Source organism: Thamnophis sirtalis, unplaced genomic scaffold, assembly GCF_051295495.1.
Source record: "Thamnophis sirtalis isolate CommonGarterSnake01/CBP01778 unplaced genomic scaffold, rThaSir2_p1.2 scaffold_5, whole genome shotgun sequence".
Lineage (NCBI taxonomy): Eukaryota > Metazoa > Chordata > Lepidosauria > Squamata > Natricidae > Thamnophis > Thamnophis sirtalis.
Window position 1 is genome coordinate 21108192 of NW_028261385.1, and position 17030 is coordinate 21125221.

At 40.9% G+C, this 17030-nt stretch overlaps 1 protein-coding gene across 1 annotated transcript in view; it reads right to left on the reverse strand.

Annotated features, from left to right (window-relative positions):
- The window catches only part of RANBP3L (RAN binding protein 3 like), a 59785-nt gene that overhangs the window by 15943 nt on the left and 26812 nt on the right, over positions 1-17030 (reverse strand). The window contains 10 exon segments of the mRNA XM_087715418.1: positions 1379-1512; positions 2996-3089; positions 7080-7164; positions 7856-7938; positions 8384-8523; positions 11998-12069; positions 12622-12696; positions 13799-13873; positions 14298-14334; positions 16002-16057. Coding sequence (XP_087571544.1) covers positions 1379-1512; positions 2996-3089; positions 7080-7164; positions 7856-7938; positions 8384-8523; positions 11998-12069; positions 12622-12696; positions 13799-13873; positions 14298-14334; positions 16002-16057 — 851 coding nt within the window.

Sequence of the window (17030 nt, forward strand, 5' to 3'; positions counted from 1 at the left end):
GCCCCTTTCCTGCTGTTTCAGACAACTGGTCAACATAATATTTGCTCTTTGACAAAAGTTTCCAACCTGGGCAGTTCTAACTGCTGCACTTGTAGACAACTGGATTAGTTTTATGATTTAGACAACTACAAAGGGATGTACATGGATAATGAAAATACTGTTACATTATCTGAACATTATCTTGCCCAACATTGAAGTAATTGCTTTTATTTCCACCTCATTTTTCTGAAACAACAGCACATGTACAAGAGAGAAACATGTGAAGATATAATTGGTCTTGTGTAATTTAGGACCCTACATGAGATGGAGTGGTTTTCATGCTTTTTAGTGCTCATGGCTGCATTTTCATTTTCTTTGTGGTAACTCCTGAGAAACTGTTCTGGAATTCAGAGGAGTGTGACAATTGATCGTTACAATTAAATAACTTTTGAAGAAGCTATGTTTAAGAAAAAGAATGGATAACAGATACGTCTACAGATTCTCAGTCATCAAGATCATGATTGTCCCAAAGATGCTTTTTAAAGAGGTAACTGGACTTTCTGGTTTTTCTTTGAAGACGTTTCACTTCTCATCCAAGAAACTTCTTCAACTCTGACTGGATGGTGGAGAATGCAAATGACCAGCTACCTGTCTGCAAGGAACATACATCTTTTCATTCCCCACTATCCAGTCAAAGCTGAAGAAGCTTCTTAGATGAGAAGAGAAACATCTTCAAAGAAAAACCAGAAAGTCCAGTTGCTTCTTGAAAAAGCACCTTTGGGACAGATGACAGATACGTTGCATATTAACTATTGGTAGACCTCAACTTACAACTGAGCCCCGGATAAGACATCACGTTTGTAAGTTGAATCACCATGTTACTAGACTCAATTTTACAACAGTTCTTAAAATAGTCATCAAGCAATTCAGTAAGCACATTGCATAATCATAAATCTGAGTCTAGCTTAACCAATGGGTGTTGTTTGCTAGTTTTTGCCAGAAAATGGTAAAATAAATTGCAAAATATGATCATGTGACTGAGAGATGCTGCAATCAATCATAAATGCAAACCAATTGCCGAATGTCCGGAATACAATTGTGTCACTCTGGGGATGGGTTTGAAGACAGGATGTAAATAACTTTTTTTGAGTCTGTTGCAACAGTGAACAACTCTGAATAACCAATAAGCAACTACAGTATTTGTAAGTTGAGGATTACTGTGGTTACCAAATGAACTAAAATAAATTACTGACACTAATATGAGATAATATTCCTCATTCAGTAACTGGCTTCAATAAAAAAAAAAAATCAGCAGCATGCCTAATTCCCATTGACATACTGTTACAAAAAACATAAAGTCACTGTTAAATCAGGACATTAACAACTGTTTGAAATATACCTGCAATACGTTGTGTTCCTCTTCTTCACCTGTTGTAATTTCTATTTCTTCCAAAAAATATCTTTGGGCTGTTTTGCTAGATAGGTAAGCTGCAGCTGATTCTGCTAGCGTCGAACTCTTAGCAAAATGAGGTGCTATTTCACAAGAAAGTAAGGAAGAGAAATGATGAAATTGCTACGGGAGGAAGGTCTTACAACAGGAATGAATATTATAGATATTAAATACATTATCTCCCAATCGATTTCAGTTCAAAATTAGCTATTATTAACATGGAATTAGACCTTTCTGTGGCAATGAAGCTGGTGAGATTGAATGGATTAACTGTGTTGTGTGTGTATATATGTATGTATCAGTGGTGTGATTCAAAATATTTTACCACTGTTTCTGTGAGCATGGCTTGGTGGGCGTGGCTTGACTTGTGGGCATGGCTTGGTGGGTGTGGCTTGGGAAGGATACTGTAAAATCTCCATTCCCACCCCACTCCAGGGGAAGGATGCTGTAAAATCTCCATTCCCTCCCCACTCCAGGGGAAGGATACTGTAAAATCTCCATTCCCTCCCCACTCCAAGGGAAGGATACTGTAAAATCTCCATTCCCTCTCCACTCCAGGGGAAGGATACTGTAAAATCTCCATTCCCTCTCCACTCCAGGGGAATGATATTGTAAAATCTCCATTCCTTCCCCACTCCAGGGGAAGGATACTGTAGAATCTCAATTCCCTCCCCACTCCAGGGGAAGGATGCTGTAAAATTTCCATTCCTTCCCCACTCCAGGGGAAGGATACTGCAAAATTCCCATTTCCTCCTGATCAGCTGGGACTTTGGAGGCAAAGAATAGATGGGGACATGGCCAGTCAGAGGTGGTGTTTACTGGTTCTCCAAACTACTCAAAATTTCTGCTACTGGTTCCCCAGAACTGGTCAGAACCTGCTGAATACCACCTCTGGTATATACATAGGTTGGATATCCCTGTCTGAGAGGTTTATGAGGAGTCCTGCTTTGGGCATAGGGTTGAACTGGAAGAACTCCAAAGTCCCTTTCAGCCTTATGAGTCTATGAAGTTTCACCTACATTTTGTGTACAGATTGTGCCTCCAGAACATGATCACACAGTTGCAGACAGTATTTTATATATATATATATATATATATATATATATATATATATATATATATATATATATATATATATATATATATATATATATATATATATATATATATATATATTATAATATATAATATATATAACCTGTGAACGTCTCTGGCTGGGAAATAAATTACAAAATACTCTTTGAGTGGGATGGATGATTCAGAAATGTGAAAAGTAAATAAATTAGAGAGGAATACATCAGGCTAGAAAGACAAAGTAGTCTGATGTGGTATATGACATGTTGGTTTCTGAGTTTGACTTTGCCTTAAATCAGCCATCCCCATTCTGGACTCTTGTAGATGTAACTCCCATCACCAGAGGCGTTTTTGCAGGGGATTATTGAACTGTCAACTTGTTCTGGTTGAGGAAGGCCTGATTTTCAGGGCTTAATCCAATAACCACATACAAAATGTCATGAAAGTGCAACATCAATTTTATACCATTGTTTTCTAAGAAACAGAACCTACTTGCCCATGGGGGAATGGTATGGAAATCTGGGCCACAGATGGGCTCCTTTTCACTGATATCCTTGGACTGCAGTTCTGGGGATTTCTCAGGCTTCTAGAAAAATTGGAGAAAGAGCTGATTTGAATTAATACAATTAGGTCTGGAAAGATAACAAAAATATTGTGCGCGGACCTTTAAACACGTGAAAGGCATTGTAAATGTACCCAGTGGCACAGGCGAAGCTAGGCTAGGCTAAAATAGCATTGGGTAATTTGTGGTTCAGGGTGGGAGAGAACTCAGGCATTGTGTTAAATAATGTGCAGGAGGACATCATTATTAGTCTATAATAGAATTTATTTGTTTTGGAATAGCATGTTGTGTGAATACATGACTGAGGTTTGTTTAACCTGTTCTTAAGGTTCAGTCTGTTGCATGAACTAAGGCAGTACGTGGCAATCCCATGGTCTCTAATACAGAGGTGGTATTCAGTCAGTTCTGACAGGTTCTAGAGAACCGGTAGTGGAAATTTTGCGTAGTTCAGAGAACCAGCAAATAGGCTGGCCCTGCCCCCCGCTGCCTCCCAGCTGATCTTCTTTTGTTGCCCTGAACAGGAGAATGGAGCTGGAAAGCAGGTTAGTGGGGTGGGCAGGGAATGGGGATTTTGGCAGTATCCTTGCCCTGGAATAGGGAGTGAATGGAGATTTTGCAGTATCCTTCCCCTGCCACACCCACAAAGCCATGCCCACAGAACCGGTAGTAAAAAAAATTTGAATCCCACCACTGCTCTCATATAGTAGTGAGAGATGGGAACATTTCTATCCTGTCTTTGATAAAGCAAGTTAATGTGATTTTTTTTACAAATATCTTGCTATATTATATAAGTCAAGCGGAAATTATCTTTCAAAAATTAAGTTTGATCCAGATTTTATCCACAGTAAATAGATTCTGGTTCCCTTTGACTCTAAATTTATTATTTATTTTGCTTATTAGAATAAAACATATCTAATATAAATGTCTGTACATTAAATAGGTAACACATATGGTTTCAATACAGATTGAGGACTAAAATTACCAAAATCCTGTTAACTTTTAAGCTAACTATCTGGGATAAAAAAAAAAGTTGTCATAATTAGCCCTGTTTAGATGGACATTCTTGACTACATATGCCAAGATCCAGAGGTGGGTTGCGACCAGTTCGGGTGAAACGGTGGTTCGGACCAGCGACAGGGCCTGCCCACCTGCCTTGGCACTATGTCTTATATAGTCCCCATATTTTTGAATCCGTGTGCATGTGCGGAAGGTATGAACGCTCACATTTTCTGTGCTGGGCGAACCGGTTGTTACATTATGTACCGCCCACCTCTGCCAAGATCCTAGTTAATCTTCCTGATTTGTTCAATACTATGATCTAAAATAATCGGGTCAAAAGCAACACGAATTTCTTAGTGCCAAATTGGGTAAGGGGAAGGTACATGCATTATTCCTAGATCCATAAAGTCTCATTTAATTGGAAGAACCCATTAAGTAACACATTTATCAGCCCTTTGGATACACATTCAGTTATTCACATGCTTACATAATATCTAGAAATGTGCATATCCAATAATGTATTTTTAAGATGTTGAGAATAAAAGCATTTTAACCATGTTGTATTAGATGATCCTGAATTTGTAATGTGAATACTTTCCAGTTACAAAATTACCCAATGGATGAATGGTGTCATTCCCATTTCCTGCAGATCTGTTTGTTGGAAACACTAATTCAGTGGTGCTGGCTTTTCAGCACCTAATGGGACCTACTGACCACAAGGGGGCAATAGAGTGTAGATGAAAAGTTAAGGAAGTGTCCTGTGCCCTTTTCCACCCCTTCGTTTTTCTTTTAAATTGCTAATCTGAAGGCACCTTATTATGCCCTCTCCCCCCCCACTTATTTAGTTGTATAGAATGCTCTTTTACTTTTTCTCGTAGCTGAATATAGTTGGCTAGGCTTTGCCAATCCTTAAAATAAACATTACAAATAAACATTATTACTATTATTTTTTTTAAAAAACACCCTGCTTCACTAAGGATTGAGGGGTTCTTGGTGCTCTCTGGGAGATTGATTAATTTCTCTGATGTTTCATTAACAAACTGGATAAGATCATCACTGCATTGTGCACTGATGATGTTACCTAGTTTGGGTAATGAAACGTCTGTGAGAAAACAACCAAGTTTAGAGAGCACCAAGGACCCCTCATTTCAACCCTGAGCTACAAATATTCTCCTCTATTGGTATCACTAAAGATTCCCCAGGTGAAATTCCCACTCTTGGGAATCTTGCAAGCAGCCACAGAACATTTCAACTCCAAACAATGCTGAAGATATGATTTATTTAATAGCAACAGATGTGCAGAAAATAGGTGAAATATTTAATGGTTGGGATTGGGCTATTCCTGCTGATTGGTGCAGCCGAAATGATTGTTCAGAATTTTTTGAAATAAATATAAATTTTATTATTGGATCAAGGGCTGTTTAGATAGTATACTAGAATAAAATGCTTTTTTGTAGCTTAGGAGAGAGGTAAACGTATAAACAGTTTTAAACTGATAATTTATTGTCACTAAGAGTGACAATAAAGACACTAAGGCAAATATGAGATATATGTCTGAAATGACTGAAGTGAGAAAGATATCTCTTTAACTATTATTTCCTGATCATCTAGATTCAGATTTAACAATGGGAAATGCAAATGACTACCGTATTTATCGGCGTATAACACGCACCGGCGTATAACACGCATCCCCCATTTTAACACAAAAATTTGAGTAAAAATTTTTTTCATTAAAAATAAATGACTTGGAAGCTCGGAACTTAATGTTGGATTAAAATTTATAACATTAGAACATGAATTATAACATTAACTCCTCTTAAAAGGCAAATATGAAATGAAAAAACACCTCTTTGAGCAAAAAGTTATTTCCATTTTCTTCCTTATATAATATTTTCTGTTTCAACATAAAGTGCCTTCCTTCCTTCCCTCCCTCCCATCCCTTTCTTTATGTTTTCTTCATGCTTTCTTTTCTTTTTCCTCTGCTCTTTTTAAATCCCACCCCCTTCTTCTCCTCCTCTACATTTAGGTTGGATTAGTTTGTACAACGGTCATCAAACTTCTGAAGTAAAAATAAATAAATAAATCATATTTAAGAAGAAGAAGAAAAAGGAAGACGTTTTTAGTTAAGTCAAACGTTTTAATAAAAGTTTCATCTTTTAAGATTTGTCCAACACATCCAATTGTAACCTTAACAGTAAAGAATATCACCCCAGCTGCTAAAGGTTCAACCAGTCTGAGAACCATTGAAAAGACAACAGTGCAAAATCCAAAAGACACAACTTCCTCACCGCCATTGCTTTGGTACCAAATCTTTGAGGAAGGGGCTCCAGAAAGAAGGAGGAGGAGGAGGAGGAGGAGGAGGAGGAGGAGGAGGAGGGAACCAAAGAGAGGCTTTTACCGAGTCTGCGCCCCACAGCCAGGACCGTCCTTGCGCCTCCAGCCGCGTTTCTTCCCCGCAAAGCCCTTTGGGCAACCCGAGAGTTCCGCTTGACGCCAGAAGGGCTTTGCAGGAAGAAACGCCGCGTTTCTTCCCCGCAAAGCCCTTTGGGCAACCCGAGAGTTCCGCTTGACGCCAGAAGGGCTTTGCAGGAAGAAACGCCGCGTTTCTTCCCCGCAAAGCCCTTCGGGCAACCCGAGAGTTCCGCTTGACGCCAGAAGGGCTTTGCAGGAAGAAACGCCGCGTTTCTTCCTGCAAAGCCCTTCTGGCGTCAAGCGGAACTCTCGGGTTGCCCGAAGGGCTTTGCAGGAAGAAACGCGGCTGGAGGCGCCAGGACGGTCCTGGCTGTGGGGCGCAGACTCGGTAAAAGCTCTCTTTGGTTCCCTCCTCCTCCCCCTCCTTCCACAGTCTGTGTGACGCTGCCGCCAGGCTGAGATCGGCGTATAACACGCAGGCAGGGTTTAAGCTTCCAATTTTAGTTTTAAAACTGCATGTTATACGCCGATAAATACGGTATATCCTTCAAACTTAAATTCATTAATAAATTCATTGGTATTAAAGCATTCATTAATACTTACCAAAACTCTTTCTACTATATTTTCTCCAAATACGAAGTTAGAATGCTCACTTTCTGAGACAGTTCTGTCTTTGACTAATCGATTGCTTGAATAAAAAAAAGGAATATGTATTTGTTTACTTGCTTAATTATAACAAGCACTTAATTACAAGCAGTATACTGCTCTAAACCAAATAAGGCTCTAAATGGCTTAAATATATTATGAACAATGACGATAGATGAGAGGCAGAGACAGACAAGTAGACGGTCAGAAACATTGGCCACTGTTTCTCCCAGGGTTATTTTTTACCCCATTTCAACCTGCACATTCTATTTTGTAACCCTGAGCTGTCATACTTACTTATAGTAAGACAAGTTTAGTCTATCCTTTACCTCGTAACTATTATGTTACTGTTATGACCTAACTTTGATAAGAGCTTTCCTTCCTTCCTTCCTTCCTTCCTTCCTTCCTTCCTTCCTTCCTTCCTTCCTTCCTTCCTTCCTTCCTTCCTCCCTCCCTCCCTCCCTCCCTCCCTCCCTCCTTCCCTCCCTGCCTCATGAAATTCTCTCTATAATAATTCTATCAACTATCAAAGACTTGACCTTTGTCCTTTATGGTGGCATCCTTCTGAAATTTCCTTATCTCTACTTCAACATCTGAAAGTATGCTCCACTTTTCCAGGTTGTGTAAAGCGGCAATCCCAAATTATAATTCAGAATAATTGAAAAGGTTGACCAATTGAATGAATATTTCTTTCTTTCAATCATCATCATTTAAATAGATTTCAATTAACTTACTGTGTTGTGCTAGAGCTTGAAATCTGTAATGGGTGAGGAAGTTTTTGGGAGATATCAATCCATGCATAGGTATCTTCAGACATCTAAAAACAATTCATTCAATCAATTTTCTTTCACATGCACTCTAAAACACATAGATTGTGATAACCTCCCCGTCTGTTTTATTCTACCCACTACAGCATTAGCTTCCAGAAGTAAGGAGCCTGTATTATAAGTACCCAAACTCGCCCTCTTCATGGAAACAATTTTTTCCCCAAAAAACAATTTTATTGGATTTGCCTAACATATTTGCCTAAAGAAAGCTTTGAAATGGTGTTTTTCTTGTTTTATTTTCCCTAGAAAAAGTTTTGCTTCTCATCCAAGAAGCTTTAGTTCTTGGATGAGAAGAAAACTTTTTCAAGGAAAAAACCCAAGTCCAGTTGCTTGTTCAAAAGCACCTTTGGGATATTTCAAAACTTTCTTACATGAACGGAACTTTATGGCTGCAACAATAAGAACATGTACTCTTGATGGTGCATTATATTTTACCTGATTATCTGTTTCATGATTCTCCTCTAGACAATTTTCATCAATTCTTTTCTTTTCTGTTTTGTATGTAGTTGCTTGTGGCGGCTGCAGTTTGGCAGGGCGTAAAACCTCTCTTTGTCTGTTGTTGCTCGTTGGAAGATCTTGAAAAATAGAACGGAAAAATCATTTTAATTCACGCTATTCTTCTTATACTTGGGTTTCTTTAAAAAGTTGCTCTTTCAAGTGAAAAATAGAATTTTGTGTTTGCTTTAGTGCTTGGCTATCTCTTTATTATTCCTCCCTCAAGGACCACAGCAGCTAGATTTCCCTCAGGTTTAGCAAATATTTCAGAGTTCTCATTTTCCCTGCGCCATTTTAAATCTTTCCTCTTTGAAGGTGTAAATATGTAGAATAGAAATGATATACCTGCTTAAATCAAGTCTTATGACGCACGTCCACATGGATCTTTAAGCACTGAACTTTCACGCATCATGTATCAGAATCACTTGCCTGCCACACAGGCTATAAGGTTTGCATGGAAGGCCACAGTTCTTGAAAAGCTAGTTTTATGGCAGATACTGGAAAAGCTATAGTTGGCATAGAAAACCACAGAAAACTCTAAGATTCAAATCATACCCAGAACAGTCACAAGGTTGAAACCTTATATCTCTTTCTTCTGATGGTTTACGGTCTGATCAAGAGCTGGTTATTCCTCTGTAGGAAGACTGACTGACTGACAGCATGTTTCAGCATAGAAACAAAATGTTCCTCTTAACAAAAGCAACATCATTGCATCTCAAGCCTTTTATACATCTGTTGTGTAGTAGGCCTATGTTGTGGCCCGCTAGCTGCCAGTGGAGCTGGTGGCAGACTCGGACAATGAGGAGGTTAGGGAGGAACTTGGGCCAGTCCTGGAGTCTGGGGAAGGTTCTGATGGATGCTCTGCATCGGAAGCAGAGATAGAGCCAGGGCCGTCCAACATTTCTCAGCTGCCTTCGGAGTCGAAGATAAGCGGGGAAGAAGAACAGCTGGGGCTTGTTCCAGATCCGCGAATGCGCAGAGCTTTCAAGAAAGGAGAACAACTGAGGAACAGAGGCAGACTCTGGAAAAAAGGCACATGTGGACTCTGAATGGCCCTTCCTGGCTGGGGAATAAATAGAAGCAAAAGGGGAGGGGTGGTTGTAGGAGACAACAGTTCGTCTTTCTTTGCTTTTTGTGGTTCGTGCCTCAGAGACTTCTTGCCAAGAATTAATTTACAGCTTTGCGACTGGAATTATCCAAGGACTGATAAGGTCTGTTATTGCAATTAACCCTCAGAAGAATTATTGCATGGACTTTTTTGTGTGTGAATTCACCAGCAGTTAAATAAAGAGGGTTTTTTTTTCAGAACAAGAGGTCTGTTTCTTGGTTCTGCTAAGGCTGGGTCAGAACAGCCTATGACTGTAATTGAGCCCGCAGTTTTGGTCATAAGTCGTGATGATAGTAAACCAGGCCAGCATTTGGCCATATATGATTCTATGCCCTTTTTTTGTGCAGGTTTTAAATGCCACAATTGTTAAGGGAATCCATTGTTGGCTATGGGGCAGATTATGAGGCAAAGGTAAACCCCCAGCTTCTGGCAAAAACGCTTTAAATTACAGTCATGTGACTATAGGGCTCTGCCAACGGCTATAAATGCAGGCCAATTACCAAAGCATCTAAAATGCATGACTGGTCAGGGTGAACTTCAAATCTGGGTTGTAAATCCCCTTTTTTGGGTTACACCGTAACTTTGAACAATAACTAAATGTCGTAGGTCGAGGACTAACCTATAAGGTCAAACTCATCCAAAAGAGGTAGAGTGTTCAGTACAGCACAATATTACAACACTACAACACTACTATCCCTGTAAGAAGGAGGAGGAGGAGGAAACGGAGGGATAGGAAGAGAAAGAGAGGATGTCGGGCAGGCGTTCTTTTTAAGCTGAGTGGAATTGAAGATGCGGCCGCACGGGCGATATTGGGTGTGCCGAGGTACACCCACGTTACACCTGTCCTCCGTGAGCTGCACTGGCTACCAATTGGTCTCCGGACTCAATTCAAGGTGTTGGTTATTACCTTTAAAGCCCTACATGGTTTAGGGCCAGGATATCTTCAAGACCACCTGCTGCCACATACCTCCTAGCGGCCAGTAAGATCCCACAGATTGAGCCTCCTTCAGATGCCGTCAGCCAAACAGTGTCAGCTGGCGGGCCCTCGAAGGAGAGCCTTCTCTGTGGCTGCTCCGACTCTCTGGAACCAGCTCCCCCCCGGAAATCCGGACCATACCCACTCTCATGGCCTTCAGGAAAGCTGTAAAAACTTGGCTGTTCCGGCAGGCCCGGGGCTGTTAACCTCACTGTTGAGGTCCAGCCCCAACTAGAATGAATGTATGAAAGGTGTTTGTTGTTTTTAAATTGTTTTCTTTTATCGTTATGTGTTTTTTCTTATATTTTTTTGTAAGCCGCCCGGAGTCCTTTGGGATTGGGCGGCATATAAATATATTTAATAAATAATAAATAAATAAGATATATGTGGAACATCATTCTTGTAGAAATAATAAGGTTGCCTCCCACCGACATTCTTTCAAAAAGCATGAAGACATGGTTTTGCCAGCAGGCCAGAGACCCCAGGGTACTATGGAGACCACCAAGTGGTTGGTCCAATTGTTGCCATCAGGGGTATCATTATGCTTTGTCAACCATGAAAGACAGGGAAGGGCTTTTGACTATACAGGTAGTCCTCACTTCACAACTTCTTGTTCAGCAACCATTTGAAGCTACAGCAGTGCTCAACCAGAAGTCTTATGGCCAGTTCTTGAAGTTGTGGCTGTCGCAGTGTCCCTACAGTCACAGGATCATGATTGGGGCACTTGGCAACTGGCACACAGTTACAATGGTCGCAGCTTCCCACAGCCACATCCTCACCACTTGCGATCTTCGCTGCCCGCTTCCAATAAGTCAAGTCGATGAGGAAACCAGCTACCACCTGATGTTGTGCTTAAAGACTGCACATGATTCCTTGACAACCACAACCTGAACTTTAGGTCATTGTACACTGAAGATCGCATTTAATTTCATTGTACAAGGTGCAATGGCAATAAAGTAAACGAAACTACTTAAAGAAAAGGGACAGAGCTGTGTCAGTCACTGATTGATATTGATATCTATGCTTTGCCAATTTTCCTCAATCTTTTACCTTTTCTATTTCCTTCTCTACCAGCTTTTACTCATGGCACGACATAACCGCGAACGTCAAAAGCGCGCCGACAACACCGCGGCACTGAAACCGCGATGTCAAAAGCGTGCCGACAACAGCGCGCCAACAACAGCGCGCTGACAGAAGCGCGATTTAACTTAAGGTAAGGTTTAGGGTTAGGTTTAGGGTTAGGTTTAGGGTTAGGTTTAGTTAGGTTTAGGGTTAGGGTTAGGGTTAGGGTTAGGGTTATGTTACAGCGCGCTTCTGTCGGCGCGCTGTTGTCGTGCGGTTTTGATGGCGCGGTTTTGTCACCGCGCTTTAGTCACACGCGCTTTAGTCGACCGCGGTTTTGTGGTGGAACCGCTTTTACTCACCAAAGGGGGGGGGGTAAAATTGTTTTATTTAAATAATTCTCCATACCTTGTTCTGTTGTTTTCACCTCAACACAATCTTCTGATAGGCCGGAAGTCATGAATACATTGTTCTTCTTTACTACAAAGCAAACATTTTCCAAAATGTTCAACAAAATTTGTGTTCTTTTTTTCCCCAGATGTTACATTATATACTCAGCTTTATCTTCTCAAGCTTTTCCAAGACTTTTACTGTTTTGGGTTTTTTTTTGTGTGTGTGTGGCAAGAATGGCATCCAGTTCACTTAAACTCATCAAAGCTCTCTTACAGAGATAATTGACTGAAGGGATCAGCCTGATGTTACAGACTAGCCCTTTGGAAAAGATATTTTTTGATCCAACAAGCTGATGCGGATAAGAGAGGACAAGGAAGCTGGAGCCAGCCGGTGAGGATTTCTGATATACGAATTTATTGTATTTTAGCAGGAGTCTAGTACTGATATCCCATTTTTTGTGAGAACAATAAAGTGGCAAAAGAACAAAACTAATTTGAATGACCCTAATTTAAAAAATGCAAAGAGAGAGAGGGAGGGATAGAAAGAGAGAAGAAAGGGATGGAAAAAAGAAAGAAGGAAGGAAGAACATATATGTTTCCATATCAATTATATGTATTCACTTTCTAGATCAACTTTTACCTGGCTGAGAAGGTGGAAACGATGGAATGATGATAAAGGATGATGTTCTTGCTTGTTTCTTGGAACCTACAGTTTCTGGAAAGGTAAATATTGAGTGTTTTTTTCCCCCAGTAGCCTTGTATATTTCATAATCTTAAGAAAGCTATTTATAGTTGAATGCTGACACAGTTCCTTGCAGGAACTGGGTATGCCTAGTTTAATGAAGATAAGGACTAGGGGAGACATGATAGCAGTGTTCCAATATCTCAGGGGGTTGCCACAAAGAAGAGGGAGTCAAGCTATTCTCCAAGGCACCTGAGGGTAGAACAAGAAGCAATGGGTGGAAACTAATCAAGGAGAGAAGCAACTTAGAACTGAGGAGAAATTTCCTGACAGTTAGAACAATTAATCAGTGGAACAGAAGTTGCCTCCAGAAGTTGTGAATGCCCCAACACTGGAAGTCTTTAAGAAGATGTTGGATAGCCATTTGTCTGAAATGATATAGGGTTTCCTGCCTAGGCAGGGGGTTGGATTAGAAGACCACCAAGGTCCCTTCCAACTCTGCTATTGTATTGTATTGTATTGTAGTTATAGTGGTACGTATTTTCACTAACAAGTAAGATGAGTTTCAGTGTTTTGTTATACATATCATTTCCCCTTACTGTCATTCTGCTATCATTTATTTGAAATGGTTAGAAATGAAAGCATGATATTCAGCACTTAAGTCCAGGATGCAACATTTCAAACCAAATTTTGGAAAGCTGTACTTGCTAACCAGTGGTGGGTTTCAAAAATTGTTGGAACCTACACTGTGGGTGTGGCCTCCTTTGTGGGAGTGGCTTGCCACCCATGTGACCGGATGGGAGAGGCTTGCCGCCCATGTGACCAGGTATGAGATATGAAATTATGAATTAGGACTTAAGTTGGTCCAAGTAGCTATTCAGAAACTCTGGCATTGAAGATGCAAGTCTTAAAGCTGTCAAGTTACAAGATCCTTGCCAGTGGTGGGCTTCAAAAAATTTTTGGAACCTCTTCTGTAGGTGTGGCCTGCTTTCTGGGTCCACTGGTGGAACCTCTTCTAACCGGTTCTGTAGATTTGACGAACCGGTTCTACCGAATAGGTGTGAACTGGTAGGAACCCACCTCTGTTGCTAATGTAAATTGAACATAAAACGAATGGTTAAGAGAGAAGCCTTACCTCTATAGGACTCTGAGTCAGAGGACTGAAAAGAAAAATACGAGGTTCTTGCACGTTTTCTGGATCCGCTGGGAACTAAAGGCAGAAAAACACAACACATGATAAGCAGCACTGGAAGTTTGCTTAGAACCGCCCTCTCTGATGGCATACAAGCCATCGCCCCAGTTCAGCTCTGTTGTGCATGCGTGTACACCTCCCGGCAGCCAGCTGGTCTTCAGGTCTCTGCAATGCATGCGTGGGGGGGTGGAGCGTGTGCAAGTGGGGTGTGTGTGTGCATGCATGAATGGGGGGCACATGCAGGGGATTGTGCGCACATGCACAGTGGGTGGGTCATGTGTATGGGTCGCGCAAGCATGCATGGGTGGCAGATCATTTGCGCGGGGGGTGCGCACATTGCATTTTGGGGCTTGCTTGCTGCTTGCTTGCTTTGGGCACTCCAACCGAAAAAAGGTTAGTAATCACTGGCCTAGAAAGATTTCTAAACAAAAAGCACAATTACCGTTTTCAGTCTTGTGCACTGGATCTTCTGCAGGCCTCTGCAGACACAAAGAGAAAGGTGGGTTAAACCGTAAATGAAAAGTTGTAGATGTCAAGTTTAAAATTAAAATTAAAATAGCTAGGATGGACCTTCAGACTGTCAAGCTCCTTTTGCCAAGCCTGTCACTGATATCTTGACCCAGCACAATTAAACCAGTTTCCTAGGCAAGAAACAATTTGTTTATGTAAGTCTAATTATTGCAAAAAAGGGGGGAAGCCAAAGAAAGGAATTAGTTGGTGGCTCTCAGCATAAAGTTGCAAGTGCCTTTTTTAGTGGCTCTAATCCATAGTTTTTTCTTCCTGCTTTTCCATGAAGTCTTTGCACAACACTTGGTAGTCTTGAAGCCAAGCCATTGTTGAGCCTTTGCACAGTGTGATTGTTGGATGTTTATATTCTATGTGACTGTCCATATCAATCAAAGTTTTTGAAAGTACACTAGAGATTATGCCAGATTCTCCTGTTCCTTAGATATATGAGCCACAGTGGCACAGTGGTTAGAGTGCAGTACTGCAGGCTACTTCTGCTGACTGCCGGCTGACTGCAATTTGGCAGTTCAAATCTCACCAGGCTCAAGGTTGACTTAGTCTTCCATCCTTCTGAAGTCAGTGAAATGAGGACCCAGATTGTTGGGGGCAATAGGCTGACTCTGTAAACCGCTTAGAAAGGGCTGTAAAGCACTGTGAAGCAGTATATAAGTCTAAGTGCTATTGCTATATAGGCTTCAACTCCCTTAATTCCTAGTTAGTAAGGCTAGACTGGAAGTTGAATTCCTATACATCTAGACGGTACTTCCTGTGGAAGACAATGCCACCATTTTTAGATGAAACCATATCTTCTCTTCTTGAGCCAAAAAGAACAACAGTTCACCATACCCACAACAAATTTCATTAATCTTATTGTTAATTTACATAATGGTAATTATGAATATGTGTTTTCTATTCATACCAGGCATTCAGAGAAAACATCTTTCTGGCTGCACTATGAGAAACCTGAGAGTGTGATGTGAACTGGAAGTAGCTCAGTTCAGACATTATTCTGAATTCAATTAAAGGAGAAAAAGCAATCAAACCTGCTATTCTAGGTGTGGTCTTATTAAGGCTTTATAGAGTGGTATTACTACTTCACATGATCTTGATCGAATCCCTCTGCTAATGCAATTTAGGATTGCATTGGCGTTTTTGGTTGCCGCTGCCCACTGCTGGCTCATATTTAGCTGGTTGTCTCTTTCTACTAAACTTTATTGCATACATCATATCAGCACGGATCGAAGCAAACCAACTCCAATTAATCCCCGTGGTTTTCGTACAGTTAAAGAATCAATTTCTCCTCCCCTCATTAGTTTGTGTCACATTGTCCAATTAGCAGTCCCAATATTGTTTTAGCAACAGTAGAACATTTAGCCTTAGTAACCCAGATGGCTGAACGACCTTAGTTCCCACAGAACTTGGATTCTTGTGGTTGTCTGCTGTCTGGAACCAGCATTCCACAGGTGGCTCCCCTTCCCTCCCCTTTCAACCGTTGAAATCAGCACAATTCCACTTTGAAGTTGACACAGGCATTCAAATAAACGGGCAAACCCCACTTCGCCCACCATGTGGATCCATGTACACCGAGTAAATTATCTTAAACAAATGCAAGAAGGATGGGAGGAGTTTCAGCTCTTACCTTGCAAGGTCGTTCCTTCTTGAAGACAAACATGGGCTGCGCAATCACTGAACTATCTGGAAGCAGAACAGAAAATCCCAACATGAAATCATGTGGACCAGTTTGTTGACTGCAGATTTCTATTTTTGTTTCTTTTTTTCTCTTGAAAAAAAGCAATTATACGGCCATCAAAATCACATTGTTTTTAAATCTGCAGGGGTCAACTTTTCTATTTAGGGACACCAATATAGCAATAGCGCCAGCACTTAGACTTAAAGGCAGCTTTACGGTGCTTTACAGCCCATTCTAAGTGGCTTACAGAGTCAGCCTATTGCCCCCAACAATCTGGGTCCTCATTTTTTTTTATTAAAGTTTTTTAATTTTCCATTTTCATAACATGTAATCATGTAACATGTAATCACACATAGCCAACATCATATTGTATTATTAAATGTTTACATCAATTCATCTTACCAACAACTCCCAAAAACCAATTATTGGCTCTTCTGCTCTCCATACACCATATATGTACCTTGTCGATCACTTTCTTCTCCCACTCTCTTTTCCTCCTTCCTACCTCCTTTCTTCCCTCTGTCGTCCTTCTCTTTTTTAAAAAACTTATATATCGCTTCATAGGGCTTTCAGCCCTCTCTAAGCGGTTTACAGAGTCAGCCTATTGCCCCCAACAATCCGGGTCCTCATTTTACCCACCTCGGAAGGATGGAAGGCTGAGTCAACCTTGAGCCAGTGAGATTTGAACAGCCGAACTGCAGAATTGCAGTCAGCTGAAGTAGCCTGCAGTGCTGCATTTAACCACTGTGCCACCTCGGCTCTTCTCTACTTCCCCTTCCACTCTCCTTCTCCTCCCTCCCCTTACCACTTCTCATTTCTCTCCTCTTCTTCCCCTCCCCCTTGCCTTCTCTCCTATCCCTCTCTTCTTCCCTTCCCTTCCTCCTCTACTTCCCACTCTTCATCTCATTTACTTGGTGTATTTCAGCTTCTGAGCAAGCTCCTTTTTCTGTTGATGGTATTTATAATTCTTTTTCAATA